Here is a 21,674-nt window from a genome sequence, read left to right on the forward strand (position 1 = left end):
TGAGGAGGCAGGACTATTTATCAATGAAATTGCTTAGAATTTCCAACATTAATAAGTTATATTATTAAAATATATCATACTGAGTACACAGTACACTGCTCAGGTAATGGGTGCGTGAAAATCTCAGAATTCACTACAAAAAAAACTCATCCATGTCACTAAAAACAACCTATACCCCAAAAACTATTGGAAAAAAAAAAAAACAGGGCTGGGCACAGTGGTTCGAACCTGTAATCCCAGCTGGATGGGAGGATTGGTTGAGCCTAGGAGTTTGAGATCAGCCTGGGCAACATAGTGAGACCCCATGTCTACAAAAAAAAAAATTTAATTTAAAATTTTAAAAAATTGTTGCCGGGTGTGGTGGCTCACGCCTGTAATCCCAGCAATTTGGGAGGCCAAGGCAGGCAGATCAACTGAGGTCAGAAGTTCAAGACCAGCCTAGCCAACATGATGAAACCCCATCTCTACTAAAAATACAAAAATGAGCCGGGCCTGGTGGTGCCAGCATGTAATCCTAGCTACTCAGGAGGCTGAGGCAAGAGAATCACTTGAACCCAGGAGGCGGAGGTTGCAGTGAGCCAAGATCGTGCCACTGCACTGCAGCCTGGGCGACAGAGCAAGATTCAAGCTAAAACAAAACAAAACAAAACAAGCTTGTGCAAAGACGATGTAGCAAGCATCAGATCAGCTAGAGCACAGTGAGGAAGGCTGAGAGCAGAAGCCATGAATCCTGAAGCAGCTGTGGTCATGATGAATAACGCCGCAGTGAACACGGGATGCAGACAGCCCTTCAGCTTTGCCATAAGTGGGATAGCTGGATCATTGGTAATTGTTTGCTAAAAGAGTAGATTTGGGCCAGGCGTGGTAGCTCACACCTATAATCCCAGCACTTTGGAAGGCCAACGTGGGAGGATCACTTGAGCCCAGGAGTTACTTTTTTTTTTTTTTTTTTTTTTTTTTTTAGATTAAGTCTTGCTCCGTCACCCAGGCTGGAGAGCAGTGGCATAGTCTCGGCTCACTGCAACCTCTGCCACCCGGGTTCAAGGGGTTCCCCTGACTCAGCCTCCCGTGTAGCTGGGATTACAGGCACGCACCACCATGCCCAACTAATTTTTGCATTTTTAGTAGAGACAGGGTTTCACCATGTTGTTCAGGCTTGTCTTAGACTCCTGATCTCAAGTGATCCACCCACCTCAGCCTCCCAAAGTGCTGGGATTATAGGGGTGAACCACCGCACCCGGCCAAGCCCAGGAGTTTGAGACCAGCCTCATAGTGAAACCCCTGTCTCTGTTTAAATAATAAAGTTTTTTTTGTTTTGTTTTGTTTTGTTTTTTTGAGACGGAGTCTCGCTCTGTCGCCCAGGCTGGAGTGCAGTGGCCGGATCTCAGCTCACTACAAGCTCCGCTTCCCGGGTTCACGCCATTCTCCTGCCTCAGCCTCCCGAGTAGCTGGGACTACAGGCGTGCACCACCTCCTCCAGCTAGTTTTTTTGTATTTTTTAGTAGAGACGGGGTTTCACCGTATTAGCCAGGATAATCTCGATCTCCTGACCTCGTGATCCGCCCATCTCGGCCTCCCAAAGTGCTGGGATTACAGGCTTGAGCCACCGCGCCTGGCCAAATAATAAAATTTTTATTTTTTATTTTATTTTACTGAGGCAGGGTCTCATTCTGTCACCCAGGCTGGAGTGCAGTGGTGTGATCCCGGCTCACAGCAGTTTAAAAATCCCCAGCTGAAGCAATCCTCCTACCTCGGCCTCCTGAATAGCTAAGACTATGGGTGCATGCTACCACATCAGCTAACTTTTTATTTTTTGTAGAGAAGGGATCTTGCTATGTCGCCCAAGCTGGTCTCAAACTCCTGGGCTCAAGCAATCCCCCTCCCTCAGCCTCCCCACATCCTGGGATTACATGCATGACCCACCACACCCAGCCAGGAATAAAGTTTTAAATAAGTAAATATGTTTTAAAAAAGAGTAAACTTGCTGGGCACAACTTTAATGTTTATTAAAGTTTGAGGAACAAAAATATATATATACTTTCAAAAATATATATACTTTTACACATATATATACAACAAAAAATATATATACTTTTTAAAAAGAGTAAATTGTAAATTGTAAATGGTTTCACCACAAAAAAAGACTAATTAGCTTGATTTAATCATCCCCCAATGTAAACATGCATCAAAACATCACATTGTACCCCATAAATAAACACAATTATTATTTGTCAATAAAAAAACTTTTCAGAAGTAGCTGTGGGCCACCAATAATGCTGAGGGTTGGAGGACCACGAAAATAATTTTGGGTGTCCTGGGAGCATCACTTCTGAATATGACAATTAAAAAAAAATCTAGGCCGGGCACAGTGGCTCACGCCTATAATCCCAGCGCTTTGGGAGGCCGAGGTGGGTGGATCACCTGAGGTCAGGAGTTCGAGACCAGCCTGGCCAACATGGTGAAACCCCAACTCTACTAAAAATACACAAAATTAGCTGGGCGTGGTGGTGGGCGCCTGTAATCCCAGCTACTTGGGAGGCTGAGGCAGGAGAATCGCTTGGACCTGGGAGGTGGAGGTTGCAGTGAGCCGAGATCACGCCACTGCACTCCAGCCGGGGGGACAGAGCGAGACTCCATCTCAAAAAAAAAAAAAAAAAAAAAAAAAAAAAAATCTAATGTACCAATGTAAAACATTTGGCTTATTCCAGCAAATAGGAGAGGTAGAAAAATGAAACTAAGTAAAAATGCAAAAAAAAAAAAAAAAAGAAAAAGAAAAAGAAAGAAACAAAACCCAGACATTTGGCTTTTTCAGGGAGAAACAAAATCAGCTTACCTCCACTGGAATCTGGCATAAGTTAGCAAGTTGATTGATTTCTGATGCCTGTGGTCTTTTCTTCTGAAAGGGACTGAAAATGAAAAGGCATGTGTAGCAGGACCAGCCGTAGATAAAACTCCTCAGACACCGGCTTAAAGAAGGAAGAGGTTTTTTATTCGGCCGGGAGCGTCGGCAGACTCGCGTCGTAAGAGCTCTTAAGTGCCTGCCCAGTAGAGCATCCCTTCTGGGGACTCTGGCCAGCTTGAGCGATGCGGATCCTGAGAGAGCTCCCGGTAGGCAGTTGCCCCGGTGGAACGCCTTGTCAGAGCAGTGCACAGCAGGCCCCCGTGGAGGATCAACACATGTATACTGAAAAGCTAGACGAATGGCTAAAACTTAATTGGCCCCCTACCCACTGTATTCCGCATCATAATCCAGTCAAGAAACAACCCAAAACACTCACTTCCTATCAAAAGCCCCACCTGGTCCTATCAGGCCACGCCGAAATTTCAATTCCCAATTCTTTCCTCGACTTCTCCAAGACCGAATGAACTCTCACAAAAATTGTGATTGTGAAAGCTTAATTTTCCAATCTGCCCAATCTGTTTCCAATGGAAATTTTTTAAGTTCCTACAAGTGAAAATTTTTTATCTTAACTTTGAAATAGAAAGCATGGAAAACATTATCCAAAGGTCAGAGGATGAAAATACATTAAAACAACAAAAAATTGCCTGGGCACGGTGGCTCATGCCTGTAATCCCAGCACTTTGGAAGGACAGGAGTTCAAGACCAGCCTGGCCAACATTGGGAAACCCTGTCTCTACTAAAAATACAAAAATTAGCTGGTCATGTTGGCACGTGCCAGTAATCCCAGCTACTTGGGAGGCTGAGGCAGGAGAATCGCTTGAACCTGGGAGACGGAGGCTACAGTGAACCAAGATCATGCCACTGCACTCCAGCCCAGGCAACAGAGCAAGACTCCGTTTCAAACAAAAAAGAAAGGAAAAGAAAAAAGAAATAGGGCCAACGGAGGTGGAATAATGTCTTAAAGCGCTCTCCACCCGGCAGAAACTATTCAGGCTCCAATCTCCAACCAGCAAAATCTCTTCAGTGGTACTAATGCTCTCAAAATGAGATCAACATGCCAATCCAGCCCCACCCTAGTCTGGGTGTTGAATTTAAACACAGGCTACCTGCCCTTGCCTGCAGACATGGAGATGTTCCAAAATTGAGTGTCCAGCTGTATTCTGAGAGATTAAACCAGACTTCATGGGACAGGATGCACCAGACTAGACCTCCTCCCAGGAGAAGAGGTATCCAAAGATCGTATTAGCAAATGACCCTTGGCAGTGTGCGGTGGCTCAAGCCTGTAGTCCCAGCACTTTGGGAGGCTGAGGCAGGCAGATCACCTGGGGTCAGGAGTTCGAGACTAGCCTGGCCAATAGGGTGAAATCCTGTCTCTACTAAAAATACAAAATTTAGCCAGGCGTGGTGGTGCACACCCATAGTCCCAGCTACTCAGCTACTCAAGAGGCTGAGGCCAGAGAATCGCTTGAACCCAAAATGTGGAGGTTGCAGTGAGCCGAGATGGTGCCACTGCACTCCAGCCTGGGTGACAGAGGGAGACTCCGTCTCAAAAAAAGAAAAAAACGAAAAGAAAAAAGAAAAATAAAATGACCCAGCCAGCCTGGTGCTTCACACCTGAATCCCAGCGACCGTGGTGGACTTCTGTAGTCCCAGATACTTGGGAGGCTGAGGTGGGAGGATCGATTGAGCCCAAGAGGTCAAGGATGCAGTGAGCAAGGATCTTACCTCTGCATTCCAGCCTGAGGGACAGAGCAAGCCTGAGGGTGAACTGAAAGGGGTGGAGTGATTTACATCTTTTTTTTTTTTTTTTTCTGAGCCACTGTGCTGGCCTTTTTAAAAATTTTTTTTAGAGACAAGGTCTCACTATGTTGCCAGGCTGGTCTCAAACTCCTGGCCCCAAGTAATCCTCCCATCTCAGCCTCCCAAAATGCTGGTATTACAGGCATGAGCCACTGCAGTTGGCTCAAAGCAGATTTTCAATGTAGATGAAAAAGCCTTCTATTAGAAGGAGATTCCATCTAGGATTTTTATAGGTAGAGAGAAGTCAATGCCTGGCCTCAAAGCTTCCAAGGACAGGATGATTCTTTTACATGAAATTAATGCAGCTGGTGACTGAGTTTAACCCAATGCTCACTTACCATTTAAAAGATTTTAAGCCGGGCTTGGTGGCTCAAGCCTGTAATCCCAGCACTTTGGGAGGCTGAGACGGGCGGATCACAAGGTCAGGAGATCGGGACCATCCTGGCTAACACGGTGAAACCCCGTCTCTACTAAAAAATACAAAAAACTAGCCGGGCGAGGTGGCGGGCGCCTGTGGTCCCAGCTACTCCGGAGGCTGAGGCAGGAGAATGGCGTAAACCCGGGAGGCAGAGCTTGCAGTGAGCTGAGATCCGGCCACTGCACTCCAGCCTGGGCGACAGAGCCAGACTCAGTCTCAAAAAAAAAAAAATTAAAAAAATTAAAAAATAAAAAAAAATAAAAGATTTTAAAGCCTCTAAGAATTGCGCTGGCCGAGTGTGGTGGCTCACGCCTCTAATCCCAGCAATTTGGGAGGCCAAGGCTGGCAGATCACTTGAGGTCAGGAGTTCCAGGTCAGCCTGGCCAACATGGTGAAACCCCATCTCTACTAAAAATACCAAAAAAATTAGCTGAGCATGGTGGCCCATGCCTGTAGGCCCAGATACTCAGGAGACTGAGGCAAGAGAATCACTTGACCCTGGGAGGTGGAGGTTGCAGTGAGCCAAGATGGAGGCTGCAGTGAGCCAAGATCAAGATCACACCACTGCATTCCAGCCCGGGTGACAGAGTGAGACTGTGTCTCAAAAAAACAAACAAAGAAAAGAATTATGTTAAATCTACTCTATCTGTGCTCTGTAAATGGAACAACAAAGCCTGGGTGATAGCACATTTGTTTACAGTATGATTTTGAATATTTGAAGTCCACTGTTGAGAACTACTTCTCAGACCAAAAAAAAAAAAAAAAAAAAGATTCCCTTCAAAGCATTACTGCTCTTCAGATCCCAGATGTTCAGCCTCCAAACACAATAAGTAAATAAATAAATAATAAAAATATGTTACTGCTCATCAAACCTAAACACAACAATAGAAAAATAAGAAAAAAGCGAAAGACCGCACAAACACAAAATGTCATTGCTCTTTGAAAATGTATCGGCCAGGTAATCCCAGCACTTTGGGAGGCCTAGGGAGGAGAATCATGAGGTCAGTCTTTTTTAAATTAAAGACCTCGTTGAGGCAGGTGGATCACAAGGTCAGGAGATGGAGACCATCCTGCCTAACACGGTGAAACCCCCTCTCTACTAAAAATATAAAAATTAGCCAGGCGAGGTGGCGGGTGCCTGTAGTCCCAGCTACCCGGGAGGCTGAGGCAGGAGAAAGGTGTGAACCCGGGAGGTGGAGCTTGCAATGAGCCGAGATCGTGCCACTGCGCTCCAGCCTGGGCAACAGTGTGAGACTCTGTCTCAAAAAAAAAAAAAAGAAAAAGAAAGACCAGCTTCTGTGAAAATATTAAAATTAAACAAAAACAAAAACAAAAACAAAAACACTTGAACAGATGAGGAATTGCTTCTATGGATAAGCAAATAAAGTGTTTTTTTAACGGTACTCAAATGTGTCAATTTTATTTTTTCTCTATGTGCGTATTTGCTACTGAAAATTGCAAAAGCGGTACATTACAGCTTCTTCATTGCAATTCAAACTTTTAAAAACCAGAAAATCTATTATGCTCTAGCCAAACTACCCACGTTTTTTTCTTTTTTTTTTTTTGACAGAATCTCGCTCTGTCACCCAGGCTGTAGTGCAATGGCGTGATCTTGGCTCACTGCAAGCTCTGTCTCCCAGAGAATTCAAGCAATTCTCCTGCCTCAGCCTCCCAAGTAGCTGGGATTAATGACATGCGCCAACACGCCCGGCTAATCTTTTGTATTTTTAGTAGAGACGGGGTTTCACCATGTTGGCCAGGCTGGTCTAAAACTCCTGACCTCAGATGATCCAAGCGCCTCGGCCTCCCAAAGTGCTGGGATTACAGGTGTGAACCACAGCATTGGCCGCCAATGTTTTCTTCACATTCTTTCCCCGTAAGTCACTTTCCTTCAAAGTCTTTTTTTTTTTTTTTTTTTTTTTTGAGACAAGGTTTCTCTTTGTCACCCAGGCTGGAGTGCAGTGGTGCAATCACAGCTCACTGCAGCCTCGACCTCCTGGATTCAAGCAATCCTCCCATCTCAGCTCCCAAGTAGCTGGGACCACAGGCATGTGCCACTTCACCTGGCAAATTTTTTTGAAAAATTTGTTTGTCGAGATAGAGTCTGGCCATGTTGCCCAGGCTGGTCTTGAACTCTTAGCCTCAAGCAATACTCCTGCCAGGGCCTCTCCAAACTCTGGGATTACATGCCTGAGTCACCATGCCTGGCCTACTTCAAATTCAAAAGTTTAACCCAACCTTCATCCCAGTGTCTTCACAAATGCTTAGCAAAGAAAATTCCTAGGACAATTCAGGGGCCTGAATTGTCCGAAGACAATATTGATGCACGAAGTTTAAAAAGCAGTGGCAGGGTTTGAGAGGATTGGCTCCACTTTTGAAAGAAGTTCTACGGTGGGTAAAATGCTATCAAACAACATCGCATGCTACAGAGAAATCTTTCGTGGAAGGAAGGGTCAGTTACTGTGGCAAATTTCATTGTTGTTTTAAGAAATGGTTACAACCACTTCAATATTTAGCAGCCACCACCCTTATCAGCCGGCAGCCAACCACATCGAGGCAACTCTTCACCAGCAAAAAGATTATGACTCCCTGAAAGCTAAGATAATTAGTATTTTTAGCAATAAAGTATTTTTATATATTTTCTTTTTAAAAAATAATTGAGCTACAAATAAGGGCATCAAGCTTTTTTGTTTTTGTTTTATTTTAGAGACGGGGTTTTGCCATGTTGTCCAGGTTGAGCTCAAGCAATCCACCTGCCTCAGCCTCCCAAAGTGCTGGGAGTACAGGCATGAGCCACGGCACCCAGCTGGCATGGGGTATTTTAAAATTAAGGTATGTACCTTGTTTCCTAGACATAAGCCATTTCACACTTTATTAGACTACAGTGTAGAGTAAATGTAGCTTAGTTTTTTAAGTAGAGACAGGATCTCCCTATATTGCCCAGGTTGACCTCACAACTCCTAGGCTCAAGTGATCCTCCCCCTTCTATGTCCTAAAGTACTGGGATTATAGGCATGAGCCACCACACCCGGCCAATGTAACTTTATATTCATAAGGAAACAAAACAATTTGTGTGACTCGCTTTATAGCAATATTTGCTTTATTGTGGTGGTCTGGAACCCAATCCACAATGTCTTTGAGGTATGGCTGTACTTTTTTTTAAATTTTTTAAATTTTTTTTTGAGACGGAGTCTCACTCTGTGGCCCAGGCTGGAGTGCAGTGGCGCGATCTCAGCTCACTGCAACCTCCACCTCCCGGGTTCCCGCCGTTCTCCTGCCTCAGCCTCCCGAGTAGCTGGGACTACAGGCACCCACCACCACACCCGGCTAATTTTTAAAATATTGTTAGTAGAGACGGGGTTTCACCATGTTAGCCAGGATGGTCTCAATCTCCTAACCTCATGATCCACCTGCCTCCCAAAGTACTGGGATTACAGGCGTGAGCCTCCGTGCCCGGCAAAGTATGACTGTACTTTCTAAGTATTTCCTGAGTCAGCCTACTTTTTCTCCATGTTTATTGTCATTATTCTATCCATTTGTTGTTTGTTTTTTGTTTTGCTGTTGTTGTTGTCATTGTTTGGAAACAGGAACTTGCTGTGTCACCCAGGCCAGAGTGCAGTAGCACGATCATGGCTCACTGCAGCCTCAATCTCCTGTGTTCAAACCATTCTCCTGCCTCAGGCTCCTGAGTAGCTGAGACTACAGACGCACACTACCACATCTGGCTCATTTTTTAAAAACTTGTTTGTAGAGATAGGGTCTCATCATGTTGCCCGGGCTGATCTGGAACTCCTGGCCTCAAGCAATCCTCCCGCCTCAGCCTCCGGAGTAGCCCTGATCAATCCGTTGTTGAAGAGTACATGGATGTTACTTTGCAGTCTGTCATCCCGAGTTTGTGTTTGCTTGACTTTGCCTAATTATGAGTTTCAGCTCACCCACTGTTTGTCAGTAACATGCAGAAGAGACTGGCCTTCTTCCTGTATCATATCAGGAAGCCGCTCACGTTGGTTTGTGCCATTACTGTGACTTTCAGCCACGCGGTTAAGGTGGAGTTGGCCATATTTCTCCACTGCCATATTACTGATTTTCCTTTTGCAATGAATAAGTGTGTGTGAGTAGATTATTTGAGATGAGGTATATATCTCATTCTTCCTTGAACTCTAAGATTTTTTTTTTTCAAGTGAAAGTAAATTTGTTAGAAAATAAAGGAATAAAAGAATGACTACTCCACAGACAGAGCAGTGTCACTTTAAGGTTCCAACGTCAAGTGATTTTTGTCCAAATCAATAATTACTGTGATGATTGAAAAAAAATGATTACCAAGTTTATTTTCATTGTCTCAAGGTCTGCTAAACTCTGGATCTAGGCTGTGTCGACAGGGTAGTGTGGTACCTCCTGTACCTGTCTCTGCCTCCTACAGTCCTTTTCATTTATTTTGTTTCTTTTTTAATAATAGAGACAGTCTTCCTATACGCCGTCCAGGCTGGTTTCAAACTCCTGGGCTCAAGCAATCTTTCTGCCTTGGCCTCCCAAAGTACTGGGATTCCAAGTGTGAGCCACCACATCGGGCCAAGTCCTTTACCATCTTCAGAAGGCTTAGGTTGCAGTTTCAACAGAAGGACAGACTCCCAGAAAGAGTGTGAGAGAGATTTGGGGCCCAATGGATAATATCGAGTACACTGAACTTGACTATGTTCACCACGTTCTGGCTCCAGAGAAACGAGAGTCGTTACTGAAGTTGGTGCCGTTTTGTGTATCTTCTGTACCTAAGGCGGAAAAAAGATAGGGGAAAGAATACAAGAGGTCAGCTTATATTCACAAACATGGAAGTCAACCTTTTCCCACCTTGTCTTTTTTCTTTTCCTTTTTTTTTTTTTTTTTTTTTTTTTTGAGACGGAGTCTTGCTGTGTCGCCCAGGCTAGAGTGCAGTGGTGCGATCTCGGCTCACTGCAAGCTCCACTTCCCAGGTTCACACCATTCTCCTGCCTCAGCCTCCCGACTAGCTGGGACTACAGGTGCCCACCACCTCACCCGGCTAATTTTTTGTATTTTTAGTAGAGATGGGGTTTCACCGTGTTAGCCAGGATGGTCTCCATCTCCTGACCTCGTGATCCGCCCACCTCGGCGTCCCAAAGTGCTGGGATTACAGGTGTGAGCCACCGCGCCCAGCCCCCACCTTTTCAATCCAATATGGAACCTACTACCTCCTGAGAAAGCCATGCCCCTGCTGTCCCTGGCAGACCACACAGGAGGATTCATTCCTCCGCTCACTCAATCACACCTTCAACAGAAGTGTATTGAGCGTCTACTTTGCACCAGGCACTGTGGATACGTCGGTGAACAGAATTTGTATCCGTGGGGTTGCTGAACTCCAGTTGGAAAGTGGGCAGTGGATTCTTTAGAAGGTCCACAGGCCTGGGAAGAGTCTTTGGGGACTGTGAGCAATCCCACGGAACCATAGAACACTTGGGTGGGAATATCCTCCACCTCCCAGAGCAGCTGTCGGCTCCACCAGGACGAAGCACTGGACATCCAAGGGCTCTGCTTGTGAACCACATTGCAACAACAGGCTAGTTACCTTGCAGTCCCTCAGGAATCTTGTCCTGCTCTTCTTGTTCTAAGGAAGCCACAGGTTCCCTTTTTCTCTGGAGAAGTAATCTAGATCTTCGATTTTGGAACCAAATCTAAGTGGGTAAGACAAAGAAACTTAATTTAAACAAAGGATGTTGTGTAAAACTCATGATTGCTTTCTTCTCTTTTTTCTTTTTTTTTTTTTTTTTTTTTTTGAGACAGCGGTCTCTCTCAGAGTAGCTAGTGCTACAGGTGTGTATCATCACACTAGGCTAATTTTTAAACTTTCTGTAGAGACAAGGTTTCACCACGTGGTCCAGGCTGATGACTTTCTGGGCTCAAGCAATCCTCCCAAGTAGCTGGGACTAGAGGCACACTTGACTATGCCCAACCCAAGATATACGTATATATAATATATATAGTATATTATATATATATAGTATATATTATATTTTATATAAATTTTTTATATATAGTGTGTATATATAGTATATATATACACTGTTGTTTTTTTTTTTCTTTTCTTGAGTCTCTCTCGGTCACCCAGGCTGGAGTGCAGTGGCGTGATCTCGGCTCACCACAACCTCCACCTCCCAAGTTCAAGCAATTCTCCTGCCTCAGCCTCCCGAGTAGTTGGGATTACAGGCATGCAGCACCATGCCCAGCTAAATTTTTGTATTTTTAGTAGAGACCGGGTTTCTCCATGTTGGTCAGGCTGATCTCGAACTCCCGACCTCAGGTGATCCACCCGCCTCGGCCTCCCAAAGTGCTGGGATTATAGGTGTGAGCCACTGTGCCCGGCCACAACTCTTAATAGTGTTACAATGGCAGTTAAGTTTCAACATTGGTTTTGGAGGAGACAAACATTCAAACCATAGCAATCACTACCTAGTACAGTACCTAGCACATAGTAGATGCTCCAAATAATGCAAAATGAAAGGAGAGAATGAAAAATGAAAATAAGATGAGGGAGGTAAAGAGAAAGAACCATCAGAACCACTAATGTGCATTCATGTCCTGCTTACAGGAGGCAGCACTGATTTAAACGCACACACACCCTACGCAGCAGTCCGACAATTTTATTCCGTTTTAAGATGTGTCAGGAATGAATCCTCGGACAGACTGGTACATTTCTCTGAGCTAAATGTTAAATGTCTAAAGTGGACCTCATAATTTTTTTTTTCCAAGACGGAGTCTTGCTCTGTTGCCCAGGTTGGAGTGCAGTGGCGCAATCTCTACTCACTGCAACCTCCACCTCCCAGGTTCAAGCGATTCTCCTCCCTCAGCCTGCCAAGTAGCTGGGACTACAGGCGTGCGCCACCATGCCCGGCTAATTTTTGTATTTTTGTAGAGACGGGGTTTCACCATGTTGGCCAGGCTGGTTTTGAACTCCTGACCTCAGGTGATCTGCCCATCTCAGCCTCCCAAAGTGCTGGGATTACAGATGTGAGCCGCCGCGCCCAGCCTGGACCTCATAATTCTAACCTCAGGGCATACTTAAAGATCTGAAGGATAAGGTAGACATAAAGACTTTAGTCAAATAAGCAGGGCACGGTGGCTCAACCCTGTAATCCCAGCACTTTGGGAAGCCAAGGAGGGTGGATCACCTGAGGCCAGGAGTTCAAGATCAGCTTGGGCAACTTGGCGAAACCCTGTCTCTATTAAAAATACAAAAAATATTAGCCGGGCGTGGTGACACACACCTGTAATCCTAGCTACTCAGGCAGCCGAAGCACAAAAACCACTTGAACCCAGGAGGTCTAGGCAGCAGTGAGGCAAGATGTCGCCGCTGCACTCCAGCCTGGGTAATAGGGTGAGTACCCATCTTGTGGAAAAAAAAAAAAAAAGGCTTTAGCCAAATGCCTGGCTTATATGCCATGTTAACTAATATTCACTAACTCAACAAATTCTCACTGCCACGCACTGTTCGGGGCCCAAGGAATACAACATTGCTCAGGACAGACAGAAAATACCAGAAGGGGATGTGAGATTGAATCCTGTGGGCACCTGGGGGTAGAAGCCAGCAGACAGGGAACAGCCAGCTGTGAAAGACCCTGAACTGTGCCCCGCATGATGAGGAACTGCCTGAGACCCATGCGGCTTCCCTTCCTGTATACCTATAGCCCTAGGAGATGGGACAGCCACGCTTATCACTCACTTGGACTCTTGACTCTGGAACACCGATTTCTTTAGCAAGTTCTTCTCTGGAGTCAATCCCAGGGTAGGGGTTTTTCACAAACGCCTTGATGAGAGTGTGTAATTGAGAGGTGCTGTAGGTGGTACGACACCGTCTGGCTTCTCTACCTAGGGAGGGCATGGAAAGATTGAGGGAGGCGGTCAAGGAATATTTCAAGAGTCCGTTTACATATTCAAACACACAACCCAAACTTGTCACTCTCCATCCAATTTCGATCCCACTGACTCCTCCTGAGAGGGTCTTGTCCCAGGTTCCTTCGAGGTGGAAAGTTCTAGAGGAGACACGGGATGATATGTCTGGACTTCTGGACTCGAGTAGAAAGTAGGCAAGAGGCCGGGCGCAGTGGCTTACGCCTGTAATCCCAGCACTTTGAGAGGCTGAGGGGGGCAGATCACGAGGTCAGGAGTTCGAGACCAGCCTGACCATTATGGCAAAACCTCATCTCTACTAAAAATACAAAAATTTGCTGGGCGTGGTGGCGCCTGCCTGTAAATCCCAGCTACTTGGGAGGCAGAGGCGGGAGAATTGCTTGAACCCGGGACGCAGAGGTTGCAGGGAGCCAAGATCAAGCCATTGCACTCCAGCCTGGGTGACAGAGTGAGACTCCGTCTCAAAAAATAATAATAATAAAATAAATAATAAATAAATAGAGGCCGGACAAGGTGGCTCAAGCCTGTAATCCCAGCACTTTGGGAGGCCGAGACGGGCGGATCACGAGGTCAGGAGATCGAGACCATCCTGGCTAACACGGTGAAACCCTGTCTCTACTAAAAAATACAAAAAACTAGCCGGGCGAGGTGGCGGGCGCCTGTGGTCCCAGCCACTCGGGAGGCTGAGGCAGGAGAATGGCGTGAACCCGGGAGGCGGAGCTTGCAGTGAGCCGAGATCCGGCCACTGCACTCCAGCCTGGGCGACAGAGCGAGACTCCGTCTCAAAAAAAATAAATAAATAAATAAATAAATAGAAAATAGACAAGAGAAACACTCAGAAGGCCTGGGAAGAGGGCAGGGGAGAACTTCTAGGGTATGATGAACCCTTTGCCACCATAAGACCCTGAATAGGAGGTCGTCAGGGAAGAGACATTCTTTTTTCAAAGTAGCAGTTGGCTTCACTGTAGAGAAGCTCTGCTGGGGAACAGAACTGAGATGCTTATTTACTTTGAAACTCTACACCAGGTTGATCTTGCCCCTGGCTATGGCTTGACTCTAAAGTGTCAGCTTCTGGTCTTTTCTGGTATCTCTGCCTAGCTCTTCGATTCTGAAACCAAATCTAAGTGAGGAAAACAAAAGGAGAGAATTACATGTTAATGTCATTTAAGCTACATCACTGCCTGTTCCCAAAGTGAGCAATTCTTATTGGGCCTAAGCCCAGGATTATTACTCACTTCTGTCACATTCTGCCAAGTCTTCTTCTTTCTTTTTTTTTTTTTGGGATGGAGTCACACTCTGTGGCCCAGGCTGGAGTGCAGTGGCATGATCTTGGCTCACTGCAACCTCCACCTCCTGAGTTCAAGTATTCTCCTGCCTCAGCCTCCCAAGGATCTGGGATTATAGGCGTGTGCCATCATGCCTGGCTAATTTTTGTATTTTTAGTAGAGATGGGGTTTCTCCATGTTGGTCAGGCTGATCTCAAACTCCTGACCTCAGGTGATCCACCTGTCTTGGCTTCCCAAAATGCTGGGATTATAAGCATGACCTACCACGCCTGGCCCATCTACCTAGTCTTAGGTCAAGACTTGGCATTCACACCCAGGGCAACATAGTGTGACAACATCATCTCTACTAAAAACAAAAAAGTAAAAAAAAAAAAAAAAAAGGTTAGCCTGCTGGGCGCGGTGGCTCATCCCTGTAATCCCAGCACTTTGGGAGGCTGAGGCAAGCAGATCATGAGGTCAGGAGTTCAAGACCAGCCTGGCCAACATAGTGAAACTCCGTCTCTACTAAAAATACAAAAGAAAATTAGCTGGTCAATCAACCAACACCTTTGTGGGTTTATTGAGGGTCCGTTGAGAGACTCCCCACCAAACCCTCAGCACATGGGTACATAGTACGGGCTCTGTTAATGGTTCTCCCTCCTGCCTTTCTATTTCCAGTCCTGGAGATACCGAACTTAAACTTACCTGGATTCTGGACTCTTCTGTATTGATTTCTAAAGCAAGTTTTTGTTTGGTAGCGTAACCTGGGTAAGGCTTTTGATTGAAGGTATTGATGAGGATTTTCAATTGATCTTCTGTGAATTTGGTGCGACTGCGCCTGTGATTTGTTGTTACCATCTCTGTAGGAAGATTACAAAAGAAGCAGCATGTAATAGGTTAATTTATATATTCGAACTTCAGGTTCAGGCTAGTCTCTCACTTCCTCTTCCCGAATCCACGGGAACCCACTCGGGGAGAACTGCCCTTGTACAATGGTGGAGCTCTTGAACACACGATGGCGATTTTTCAACTTCTTGAGCTCATCTGAATGCCATCCTAAGAAGTCAGGGATCCTCTGTTTTGTAAAACCATTAAAAACCATTGTGAGCTGGGCGCGGTGGTTCGCACCTGTAATCTCAGCACTTTGGGAGGTCAAGGTGGGCAGATCATGAGGTCAGGAGTTCGAGACTGGCCTGGCCAACATGGTGAAACCCCATCTATACTAAAAATACAAATAATTAGCCAGTCGTGATGGCATGTGCCTGTAATCCCAGCTACTCAGAAGGTGGAGGCAGGAGAATTGCTTGAACCTGGGAGGCGGAGGTTGCAGTGAGCTGAGATCATGCCATTGCACTCCAGCCTGGGTGACAGAGCGAGACTCCATCTCAAAAAAACAAAAAAAAAACAAAAGCATACAAAACAAAACAAAACAAAAAAACAATGTGTATGTCGTGAAAATACCAATAATTTTTTTAAGAAAAACAATGTGTTCTGTTCATATGGATTAGAAACAATATGTCAATAATGCAGGTGATATGGCATAGTGATGAAGTCATAGAAACGAAGAGTTTGTGATACAATGGACCATTTCAACCCCTTTCAGTTTTTCAGGTCAAAATTCCTTGGTGCATATATTTTATTTTTTTTTATTTTTATTTTTTCAGGCCGGATCTCACTGTGTTGCCCAGGCTGGAGTGCAGTGGTGCAATCATGGCTCACTGCAGCTTTCACCTCCACAGGCTCAGGTGATCCTCCTACCTCAGCCTCCGGAGTAGCTGGGATTGCAGGTGCACACCTCCACACCCAGCTAATTTTTCTACTTTTTGATACAGTTTCACCACATTGTCCAGGCTGGTCTCAAATTCCTGGGCTCAAGCGATCCCCCAGCCTTGGCCTCCCAAAGTGCTGAGATTACAGATATGAGCCACCACCCCTGGCCGGAGCATATTTTTTTACATTGCTCCATTGCTCCATTGCAAATAGCAATAGCAGGCAAACAGTATCAGTTTCCAAGATGTTTTTAAAAACACCACAGAGAGGACAAAACTAACTGGAAAAAGAATTTCATACTTTCAGTAGAATTTTCCAATAGGAAAAAAAAAAAAACAACATCACATAATTTTCTGGATAGGACATCCCCTTGAAATAACCAAATCTGGAAAGCATTTTGGAACATACCACTCTGTAACAGAATTAGACTTAGTGAATTGAGATGACAAGAAAAGTTATTAGAGATGCTAGAGGTTCAGTTAAAAGCCCAACAGCTTTTTTGTTTGATCTTTGAATGCTTGTCCCTGTCTTCAGTTTCACACAACTGATCCATCGTTTTGTTTTTTTGTTTTTTTGTTTTTTTGTTTTTGAGACAGAGTTTCACTCTTGTTGCCAAGGCTGGAGTGCAATGGTGCAGTCTTGGCTCACTGCAACCTCCGCCTCCCAGGTTCAAGTGATTCTCCTGCCTCAGCCTCCCAAGTAGCTGGGGTTACAGGCACATGCCCCCACGCCCAGCTAATTTTTTTTTTTTTTTTTTTTTTTTTTGAGACGGAGTCTCGCTCTGTCGCCCAGGCTGGAGTGCAGTGGCCAGATCTCAGCTCACTGCAAGCTCCGCCTCCCGGGTTCATGCCATTCTCCTGCCTCAGCCTCCCGAGTAGCTGGGACTACAGGTGCCCGCCACCTCGCCCGGCTAGTTTTTTGTATTTTTTTTAGTAGAGACGGGGTTTCACCGTGTTAGCCAGGATGGTCTCGATCTCCTGACCTCGTGATCCGCCCGTCTCGGCCTCCCAAAGTGCTGGGATTACAGGCTTGAGCCACCGCGCCCGGCCACTAATTTTTGTCTCTACTAATTTTTTAGTAGAGACAGGGTTTCACCATGTTGGCCAGACTGGTCTCGAACTCCTGACCTCGTGATCCGCCCACCTCAGCCTCCCAAAGTGTTGGGAGTACAGGCATGAGCCACCGCACCTGGCTACCATAATTTAATTAACAGTTTAACAATATCACATGAGGTACAGCATTGAGAATAGGTTGGTGGAAGCAGAGAGATCAGTTAGGAGAAGGCTGCAATAATCTAATGCAATGGACCAATCATCTAAGGAGATGGACCAAGAAATGGTCAGATTCCTTAAATATTTGAACGTTAAAGCCATCAGAATGTCCAGCCTGACTAGATTATGTTATGAGGAAAAAAATGGAGTCGGGGTGTTTTCTAGATATGAGACATGACCTGTCACCTCCAGAGCTGGAGAAAACAGTGGGAGGAATAGTTTAGATGTGAACATCAGGAGCTCAGTTTGGAACACGTTGAGTCTGAGATGCCTGTTAGAGACCAGTAGGCGATTAGATAAAGTCCAAAGTTCAGGAGAAAAGTTCAAACGTTCTGTAGAGAGAAATCTGGAAAGTGCTCTCCAGATTTGGAATCCTTGATTCCAAGGATATTTTGAGCTCTCAACTTTGTGACGTGGCCCATAGTTGCTTTCTTTTAGTATCTGTCTCCCTCTCCTTTTTTTTCTTTTCTGCTCCTTCCTCCTCTCTTCCCACCTGAAGCTCAAATATGTCTTATTTAGTTCTTGAATATCTGTACCTTTCTGAAATTCCCAATGCTCAAATGCACTGAAAACAGCCTGTTTTCATAATATCACATCGGAGAAACTGGTTTTCCCTTATCCAGATACAGTTATTTTAAAGTTTACAAATGGAACTCTCACAACTTCTGACAAGACCACTAGGTTTTTAGCCCGACTTTTCCCCCAAGCCAACAAACGCTCAGTCAAGCACAAGGGAACTTACTGTGTGAAGAGGTATCTTCGGCCATGCTGGAAGAGAGTCCTGAAGGCTGAGCCACCATCTGAGAGAGAAGTCACTCTGCACAGGGCTGGGTTTTATATGCTTAGCCAGGTGGTCCCGCCCACTTTTTTAAACCATTTACATAAATCTCTAGTTCCACCCTTAGTAATTTTATTACTCCCTAGAAACTCCTTAGAAACGTGTGTCCTCAATCTAAAAAGGACTCGATAGAACTCCTTTTCGTCAACGGATAGTTAATAATATACACCAATGTATAAATTGTTATCAACCCCTACACTTAAGCCATCACAAGAACATTTTGCCCCATGCCAACTCATGAATACACAGAGTCATGCTCCTTGGCTCCCCTAACCCCCTTGTGGGAAAAAAATTCCTCCCAAATCACTGGAATCTGAACAGGGAGACAAGCTTGCAATAGTTCCCAATTTCTTTAAAAAAGAATATTTTTGAGTACTATTCTGCTTATACATATTTTTTCAATGCTTATGATATACATTTATTCTTTTGTAAATGGGGTTTTTATGCTCTCCACCTATTTTTTGACATAGTGGCCTCTGCTTATTAAATCAAAAGTGTTATTTCTAATTAGTACCAATTAAGATTGAGGCTAGTGAGACAGGAACAGAATTTAAGGGGGTGCTAAAAATTCTATGATCAAGATAAATAATATTTGAATGCAATATATATTTTAAGTAATGTAAAAAGTCCATCTTAACGAAACATAAAAATTGTAAATAGAGAGAAGATCCTACCCTGCACAGGCACGACCCTGCAACTTATGCAAGTGAGGGTACCTGTGCATTGAAAAAAATGCCTCACTATTGACCAGTCATTGATCAGTCATTGATCAGTCTTGAGGGAAGCTGGCTGGTGGTTGCCACATTTTATAACTGTAATCTACAATACTGCAGGATAAAAGGGAAAGTTTTATTACATGTATATATTTGTGTAATTTTAAAAATGTTATCAAAAGCACATAGTGAAGTGATATGAATTTCATTTATTGATATATTTGACTATCCACAAATAAAATTTGGCCAGATATCAAGCCATTTTTGAGAAACAATTTTGAACCAGGAAAACAACATGAAATAACATTTAACAGGAAAATTTTACACTTTATTTAATTAAAACAATGATAAATTGTTTTTCTTTTCTATATATGATATTTCATCACAATGTTTTTTCACCAAATTTATCTGGAAATCTAGAGCACAATGTTCTGCTGTTTATTTATATTGATGTTTATATTTTGATACAAATTATATGTTCATCTACTTGAACATTAGATATTACAATTATAAATGTGTTTTAAATTAATTGACACAATATTGAAAATTATTATAATAAATTATAATATATTATTATTCAATATATTATATTAATATATAATAATAATAAACAATATAATATTGATATACTATATAACATATATATTACATTATATTATATTTACTCCAGTTAAATGCTGTATTTACTTTTTAGCTTTATTGAGGTAAATTTGACAAAAATGACATATATTAAAATATACAATTTAAATTTTGATATACACATATAATATAATTACCATAATCAAATCAAGCTGATTGATGTATTTACTACCTCAAATCACACCCTTTGTGTATGTGTACATAAGTATTACATTATATTATATTTACTCCAATTAAATATTGTATTTACTTTTTAGCTTTATTGAGGTACAGTTGACAAAAATGATATAAATGATATATATTTTAAATATACAATTTGAATTTTGAAATACACATGTGATATAATTACCATAATCAAATCAAGCTGATTGATGTATTTATCACCTCAAATCACACCCTTTATGTGTGTGCATATATGTTACATCATATTATATTTACTCCAATTAAATATTGTATTTTTGTTTTTTTGGAGACAGTGGTTCACTCTTGTTGCCCAGGTTGGAGTACAGTGGTACGATCTCAGCTCACTACAACCTCTGCCTCCCAGATTCAAGTGATTCTCCTGCCTCAGGCTCCCGAGTAGCTGGGATTACAGGCATCTGCCACCACATCTGGCTAATTTTTTGTATTTTTGATAGAGATGGGGTTTCACCATATTGGCCAGGCTGGTCTCGAACTATTGACCTCAGGTTATCCACCTGCCTCAGCCTCCCAAAGTGCTAGGATTACAGGTGTGAGCCACCGTCCTGGGCCTTATATTTACTTTTTAGCTTTATTGAGGTACAGTTGACAAAAAAGATACATATTTTAAATACACAATTTGAATTTTGATATAGACATATAATATGGTATGGTTACCATAATCAAATCAAGCTGATTGATGTATTAACCACCTCAAATTACACCCTTTGTGTGTGTGTGCGTGTGGTCAGAACACTTTTTAAAAAAATATCCTTCTCTCCCCCATGCAGAAGAACACTTAAGATCTAACCTTGTAGCAAAAAATAAAAATCTGTCCTCTTAGCAGCCGGGCACAGTGGCTCACGCCTGTAATCCCAGCACTTTGGGAGGCCGAGGTGGGTGGATCACGAGGTCAGGAGATTGAGACCAGCCTGACCAATGTGGAGAAACCCCATCTCTACTAAAAATACAAAAAAATTAGCCGGGCGTGGTGGCGGGCCCCTGTAGTCCCAGCTACTCGGGAGGCTGAGGCAGGAGAATGGTGTGAACCCAGGAGTTGGAGCTTGCAGTGAGCCGAGATCATGCCACTGCACTCCAGCCTGAGCAACAGAGCGAGACTCCGTTTCAAAAAAAAAAAAACAAAAAACAAAAAACTATCCTCTTAGCAAATGTCAGGTAGTATTGTTTTTTCGTTTCTGAACATCCCATTTAAAATTTTTTTCTGATTTGTTAACTATGTCACATGTCACTATGTACATATGTCAAATAATGTCACTATGTACGTTAAATCCCCAAAAATTTATCTTGCAAAACTGAAAATCTGTACCTCTTGACCGACATTTCCCCATTTCCCCTTCACCCAAGCCCCTGGCAATCGCCCTTTTACTCTCTGCTTCTATTTTTGCTCCAACCTCACCGTTCGTGTCCATACTGCTTAATTTTCTTGGTCATGAGACCACGAACTTAGATAACACCTTAGACAATGACACCAGTGACCCTGACCTGTTTCAGTTTCGTTATTTAAAATGCTTTTCTTTCTTTTTTAAATTGTATGTATTTGTTTATTTATTTATTTGTTTTGAGAGGGTCTTACTCTGTCACCCAGGCTGGAATGCAGTGGTGCAACCATGGCTCACTGCAGCCTCCAACTCCTGGGCTCAAGCGATCCTACCCGCTAGGACTCCAAAAGTGCTTTGAGAGAAAATGCATGAGCCACCATGCCCAGCCATTAAATTTTCAATCATTATAAATTTTAGAGCTGGAAATAATATCTCATTGTTTTATTTTTAATTTGAGTACTAGCGTGTTTGAACACCTTTAATCAAATGTATTTGCCATATTTTATTTTTGTTTTCTTAGCTTTCAGATTCTTTGCTTCTTTCTTAGGTAGAATATTTCTTTGAGACTTAAATATTATGCTGTATTTGTCCTATGTACTGCAAGTGTTTTCTTGATTCAGT

The 21,674-nt window shown here is 43.5% G+C and overlaps 1 protein-coding gene across 1 annotated transcript; it reads right to left on the reverse strand.

Annotated features, from left to right (window-relative positions):
• Positions 1 to 9,422: 9,422 nt before the first annotated feature.
• DUXA (double homeobox A) lies at positions 9,423 to 18,151 on the reverse strand. Its single transcript, XM_001097965.5, has 6 exons — positions 18,086 to 18,151; positions 15,008 to 15,162; positions 14,046 to 14,157; positions 12,850 to 12,995; positions 10,699 to 10,804; positions 9,423 to 9,886 (listed from the first exon to the last, which is right to left on the reverse strand). Exons 1-6 carry the CDS (start codon positions 18,141 to 18,143, stop codon positions 9,816 to 9,818), a joined length of 648 nt encoding a protein of 215 aa, XP_001097965.3. The 5' UTR covers positions 18,144 to 18,151; the 3' UTR covers positions 9,423 to 9,815.
• Positions 18,152 to 21,674: the final 3,523 nt, after the last annotated feature.

This window comes from Macaca mulatta, chromosome 19 (assembly GCF_049350105.2).
Source record: "Macaca mulatta isolate MMU2019108-1 chromosome 19, T2T-MMU8v2.0, whole genome shotgun sequence".
Taxonomy (NCBI): domain Eukaryota; kingdom Metazoa; phylum Chordata; class Mammalia; order Primates; family Cercopithecidae; genus Macaca; species Macaca mulatta.